The sequence below is a fragment of the Lycium ferocissimum genome, chromosome 2 (genome assembly GCF_029784015.1).
Source record: "Lycium ferocissimum isolate CSIRO_LF1 chromosome 2, AGI_CSIRO_Lferr_CH_V1, whole genome shotgun sequence".
NCBI lineage: Eukaryota > Viridiplantae > Streptophyta > Magnoliopsida > Solanales > Solanaceae > Lycium > Lycium ferocissimum.
Window position 1 is genome coordinate 67,641,079 of NC_081343.1, and position 6,858 is coordinate 67,647,936.

Sequence of the window (6,858 nt, forward strand, 5' to 3'; positions counted from 1 at the left end):
CAACTTTCACTTTGTTGATTTGAAGGCTGATCATATAAAAGCGAACTTATCAAAAAAGAGAAAAATAAATTAGTAATTTTTTGGTATAATTTATTTGATATAGCCTGACAAATAAAAGAAAAAGTTTGATCTATGTTTAAACAAATGTTGGATTTTAATGATTGGTTGAATGGGAAATGGAGGAAAGAAATATGGAGGGAAAATGAATGAAAATGAATTGTTCTCAATATGGAGGGAAAATAAATTGTTCCCTTTTACTTAGAAGGAAGCATTTCTTCCTCATTGGTAATAGAAAGAAAAGTCTTTGTACTTAAATATAGAAGCATTCCTTCTAGTTGTTAAAGGGGTGAGAGGAAGGCAAGCCTCGTGCCATCGTCGTCGTAGCTCGCTCGGCTTGGCTTCGGATCCGATTGGTCAAATGACCCGGTCCGTTTCTGACCCGACGACCCATTTTTATTTCCCGGATTATTTTAAATATTCCCGCCACCTGAAAGGTTGCACCTTTCTAAGCCAACACATCCATGGCTATTTATAATCTGTTGATCCTCAGATTTTTCCTTATGAAATTTCTGAAATTCTTCTCTCTTATTCTTTTGCACTGGATTATTTTAACTATTCCCGCCACCTGAAATGGTGCCACTAAAAGGTTGCACCTTTCTAAACCAACGCATCCATGGCTATTTATAATCTGTTGATCCTCAGATTTTTCCTTACTAAATTTCTGAAATTCTTCTCTCTTATTCTTTTGCACTTCATAAAATTCTCGTGTGATTTAGAGCCTTCGAGTGAGTTCGCTGTTCACTAAAGTTTGTAGTACCGCTACTACATTGAGAGAAATAATTTTCTTAAGGACACATTGTGCATTCAGTGGGCTCAATCTAATTCTGACATTTTTCTTAAATACTGTTTCTTCTAACATTTTCCAGATTCTGTTGTTTTCTTAAATTTCCAGTTTCTCGTTTAACTAGTTTTTTGGATACAGGTTTATTAACAACAAATTCTAAAAGAACAAATAAACAACAAACGAAAATTGGACATTGAGCTGATTGGATCATGAGTCATGACTCATCGTTTAGTTCAATTTAACTAGTCTATTTTTATTCAAGCAAACATTGAAATGGTATAATCCAGCATTTTTATTTTTAAAAGCGGTCTTGAATATCTCTTTGGCACTAAAGTGTGAATTAAAAACTGTTAGAACAAATGCAATAGGAGAACAGTTAATTTCTTGCAATTATTTCCACAGAAATCATACAGTGAGAATGTTCATAGTGTTTTTCTTTAGACAGCTAGCATCTTAATTATTTTATCAAAGCCCTAACAGCAAGTTTACTCTAGAAAGCCTTTTCCCCTCTTTTGCTAGAGAGCCTGTTGATAGTTTCGCTAGAATAATTTGCACAGTGCCTTTAACTAACTCAAATCAACTACTGATATGCAGGGAAAAAAAGATACATAATTATATCAGGCTTTCTGGTAGATGTCCCCTAATAATTGCATATTCTTTATAAATTTTACGGAAAAGAAGAGAAAAAAGCTAGTAAAAAGTTGAGAGTAAAGCCCACTTTACCTCTTAACATTTTGGGTTTGGAAACAATACCCCTTCACATTTTGAATGGCACAATAAACCCCCCCTTGAGTAATGAAATAAGGGTTTAACTTCTAATAATTGTAGATAGACGGTATAAATTTTTTTCCACTATATCATGTTACTTTGAATACAATTAAATGTGTCGGAACTCAACATCAATAAAATTAGTAGCTTGAAAAATAAACAAATAGCCAACATCTACAACTATTGCATAAAAGTTTATTTACACTGTGAATGGATCTAACATAAATCCATGCAATTACAATATTTCAGATTATGTACTATGAAGATTAAGCGGCTGTGCCGTCTGGATCTTTTGTTTATATCATTTTCTCGGTTCTAATGGAATTGTTATATTAAGTAATATATTCTTCAATGTAAAGATTTTTTATACTATTTGGTCACTTAAAAAGAATATATACCATTAAACCTCCTTAAAATATGTAATTTATAATCTTGAAAATAAAACATCTTACCTATTACATACAACCGGTAAAGATGACTCGGTGATATACATAACTTAAAACAATTATAAAATCCTACAAGGATGAAAGATGTCAAATTCGCAGATTAACATATTTAGCGTTTGCCCCTCAACTTTAACTTAAATGGTTAAAATCCTATAAAGATGAAAGAAGTCAAATGGCAGATTAATATATTGGCATTTGCCCCTCAACTTTAACTTAAACGGTTAAAATCCTATAAAGATGAAAGACGTCAAATCGCAGATTAATATATTTGGCGTTTTCCCCTCATCTTTAATTTTAAAAGTTAAAATACTATAAAGATGAAAGATGTCAAATCACAGATTAATATATTTGACGCTTTCCCCTCAATTTTAACTTAAACGCTATAAAGATGAAAGATGTCAAATCACAGATTAATATATTTGACGCTTTCCCCTCAACTTTAACTTAAACGCTTAAAATTCTATGAAGGTGAAAGATGTCAAATAGCAGATTAATATATTTCGCATTTTCCCCTCAACATTAGGGCAATTAATCAACAATAAGTTATAGACGATAGTATTTTTATCACTCCTGGCTAGCATCAACTAACATTAGATTCTATAGCTTGACCTTTGATCATAGACCGGCTCAAAATTAAGAAAAGCCGCGCTAGTAATAAATTTCTATGTTTTAATAAGTTAAGAGTAATGTATTATTAGGAGTACAGTTTAAAAGAGAACTAGGGATAGGCAGCTTTATATAGGCTAAATAATAGTTTAGCAATTGATACATTATTTTCGTAAAAAGATGCTATGTCCTATACATCTACGAATAAAGAGACGATGTGTGGGACTGTATGACATAAATACTGACATGATTTCTGAAGAGCAAAATAATCCGAACTTTTTTAGGGTCGTTTGGTATGATCCTCAGATAAAATGTAGAATTATTTTATCTTGTGTTTAATAGAATCTTTTTATTTTGATATAAATAAACCCGGAATTATTTATATCATAATGTTAGGACTACTCATACTTGGCAAGAAACAATGTAATGAATTAATGCAATAAGTTTAAAAAAAAAAAAAAAAAAACTCATACAACGCCACATTGCATGTGTGATAGCAATCCCGGGATAAGCTACTCCGGGGATAAAAAAATCAAAAGACAAAATTATCCTTTTTCAAAACTCTTCTTCAAAGACCTCTAAGAAAACCAAGGCTAAAACTGAAAATAAACGCATATCTAATAATAAAATTAAACATATATTAGTAATAATTTCCCCGTATATCCTATTTTTAACCCTATAAAACCAAACATTTACCCAAAAAATATATCATTAAATAATCCTGTTATTACTTATTTATTTAATCTCTATATTGTAATTCGTTCACTATTATTCCATTATAACTGGTTTGCAAACTAAAGTGACCTACTAAACCCTAAATGCAATTTGGATTATTACGCGGCCATTGAAAGAAGATGATGAAGCAAATTTCCTACTGGGGACCCGCCTATGTGAAAGCAATGCATGCATGTGGTCCTTTTTTCCCCTTACGTACACAGATAAAAAGGATCAAAAAGCTTCCAAAACCCTAATTATCTTTTGTACCACACTTCTTCAGTTATCTCTTCATCTTCTTAGTCATCTCCTTTTCATGAATTAAGGACCACAAAAAACTATCTTTTCTTTTCTCTCCATTTTAAGCTTAAATGACTTACCCCATCTTACTACATGATTTTTTTTGGATCCCAAGGAATTTCAACACATATTATAAGTTATACTTCAAATCTCAATCTTTCACCTGTCTCTTTCAACTTAACGAACACCTTCCATTTTGTACTAGATCGATCTACTCCTATCCCTCTATCTTTTCCTTCTCCTCAGAGCAGCAGAAGCTTCGTACTCTTACCACATTCGGGTTGATATATCCAATGTCAAAATAATTTATAAGAGTTTAAGTTATACTATATGAAGTTTATACTATCAACTTACCAATTATAGCATTTCTAAGCTATCATATCATGCTTGATATTGAGAATTATTCCCAATTATTGCATATCAACTTCACTGGCGGAGCCAAAAATCCTAATAGAGGGATTCAAAAAATAATATGCTAAAAGTACATATATATATATACATATATAAAGGGGATTCAACAATTATACATATACATTACAAAAATGTATGAGGGTCAAACTAATAACTAATTTTTTGCATGAATTCGGACATAAAATCTTTAAGTTTTTTTTTTTACAATAAATTTTTCATATTCAGAAATTATGTAAAAGGTAACTAGTATAAGTTACACTAGTTAACATTTCAAAATATTTAACAAGTACTTACAAAAATGTAGTTAAAGAAAAACTTGTTTGACTCTTTGAATATTAACTTTCTCACAAAACGTGGAACAAAGGGAGTATTTACATATATACGCCGTGCAATCTACCTGCAAATTGGGGATTCAATTGAACCCCTTCACCATACATCACCTAACACTGTAAAAAGTCTTTAAATTGTCGTGCACACAACATAAACTCATTTAAAAGAAAAAAATGCTGAAATTTTTAGCAGAAGAAGAAGCAGTCATCATTAGCTCACATTTTAGGCCTACTTGATAGGGTTATGCATGTAGAAAAAAGTTGAATGAAACCACAACAGCTTAACTGTGAAGTATGGGATGAAGAACCTGATGCCAAAAAGATATATATTGCCTCTTACCTTATATAGGATAATAATACATTTTTTAACCTGGTTTACATCGATGCAATAAGTGATCTCAAACAATTAATATCCAATCATGAGTTTTCTAGCTATAGAACCCATATATAGGAATAATTATGAGCAAAAGATTAAAAAACATACATGTGTTGTTATACATATTATATCAGTATCGAATTATTGAGTCACCAAGGCACATACCGATTGATGACCTGCTCTGATTTTGAAAGTTGAATAGCTAGCCAGCAGCTTAATGAATCTAATTCATGGCATGAAACATTTGGTCATGAATAATATAGCACAATCACTCCACCTGATCGACAATACTGATATGATATATATCTGCTCTGGTATCATGTTGAAGTCTATGATGACACTTCATCTAAAATATTTAGCTGTTATTAAGAGCTGCACACTCAACAGAGAGGATCAACAATGATCTTAATTGGAGGGCTCTCTTCCCTCACTGTTTTGAGAAGGTAGAAAATGGAAAGGTCTTATAGATTGGCTTGCGGAGTCAATAGAATGTCTAAAGGAATTTTCTGAACTGGAATTCAACATTTGAAAGTTGATTTCTTTCGGATCAAACTCTGACGACGATGCTCCCGCAATATTATGTTGATGGAAAAATTGGGGCAATCCTGGTGGATAAACAACAACTTGTGAACCTAATGGCATACTAGACATTAAGTTGAAGTTGTGAATATCTTGATCATGTTGATGAGATACTGAATTAGCCCCATGACGATGATGAGAATTTTCTGAATGAGCTAGGGATAAATTTGAAGGATCCCATTTCAGGAAATTAGAATAGGCATTATTATTAGATGGTTCCATTGGAACATTATCCCAATTGAGGTTGCTATTGCTCTTAAGACCCTCTTTATTAATTTGAGAACCCCCAATTCCTAACATAGGATAAAGATTAGGGTTCAAATTTCCAGGAGGAATTTGCAACGGGGGCAATTCGTCGATTTCATGCTTAGCTGCATTAAGCAACCAATCAACAACTTTACTTGGTTGATTAAGCCCTAATCTGTCTTGAAGATCATATAATTGAATAGCAGTGGGAACTGAAAGCCTTACGCGACGATCTCTTAGCCCTCTTACAGTGCAAACCTTGCTGTGCCTATCTTTTCCTCCAAATGCTCGTGAGACACGAACGATTCTTGGATCTTTTAACCTTGTCCATGATGTTGTTGAGTTAGACGACGAAGCCTTGTTATTCGGAGTGCTTTTATTGCCATCGTCGTCTGGATTGCCCTCCTGCTTGTTGACTTCTCTTGTAATCATCATATAATGTCCCTCATAATTGAGGGAGAAAACAGCTCCCTAAGGGATATCTTCTGAACAAAAGGTAGTACTCCTTTTTTGTTCCTGGTAATATCTCTGCCTTTTCACTCAGATTAAAGTTTCTTTCTTCAGTGTCCTAGCTAGCTCCTTGATTTCTGTTTGATACCTTAAAAAAAAAAAAAAAAAAAAAAAAAAAAAATTATCTATTTAGTATAGACAACAAGTAGGACCCTAAAAGAATTTTCATACTGATAGAACAACAACGCCTAAATCCCAAATAAATTGGGGTCGATTACTTGTCATTTATTGAGGGTGTAGATGGAGCTGTATCAGTATACTTTCTGCTACTGATATTCATTAAAAGAAAGTTAAGGCTGATATTACTAGAAACTAAAGAGAAAATGGAAATCATAAAAATTGCAAGTATAAGCACTTAGAAATCATGTACAAACACTTTGTTTTTTTTAAAAAAAAAAAAAAAGAATATTCCCAAATCAGCCATCTATTGGTAAGGAAAATTTTGTATATAACTACTAGTAACATCTCTTTGTATAAATTGGCTTTTATTATAAAAGACATGATATGAAGGTAAAGCATGAAAATTGGCATGCCCTAGAATTTTGTGGAAGAATAGGAAATACCTGAAATAGAGAGCTCTATTTGAAGGGAAATGCTTAATTTCTTCAACTCAGCAAACAGTTGCAAAGAGGAAATTGTCTTTGATTTCAGAGAACAAACATTATAAGGAAACTTAGATAGTAATAGTAAGAGAGAAGATGCTGGACTCCAACCGACCATTTACATATA

General features: G+C 32.4%; 1 protein-coding gene across 2 annotated transcripts; it reads right to left on the minus strand.

The window, feature by feature from the left end:
- Positions 1–4,727: 4,727 nt before the first annotated feature.
- Positions 4,728–6,858, minus strand: LOC132047007 (transcription factor TCP17). Of its 2 annotated transcripts, none has more exons than XM_059437874.1 (2): positions 6,693–6,858; positions 4,728–6,217 (listed from the first exon to the last, which is right to left on the minus strand). In XM_059437874.1, the coding sequence occupies exon 2, from the start codon at positions 6,052–6,054 to the stop codon at positions 5,200–5,202; it is 855 nt and encodes a 284-aa protein (XP_059293857.1). In that variant the 5' UTR covers positions 6,055–6,217; positions 6,693–6,858; the 3' UTR covers positions 4,728–5,199. The 2 variants fall into 2 exon arrangements, with proteins under 2 accessions (XP_059293857.1, XP_059293858.1); XM_059437875.1 differs by lacking the exon at positions 6,693–6,858 and adding an exon at positions 6,348–6,525.

Coding starts and splice junctions, on each gene's coding strand:
- LOC132047007 (XM_059437874.1), bottom strand. CDS start 6,054: ATGATGATTACAAGAGAAGTCAACAAGCAGGAGGGCAATCCAGACGAC.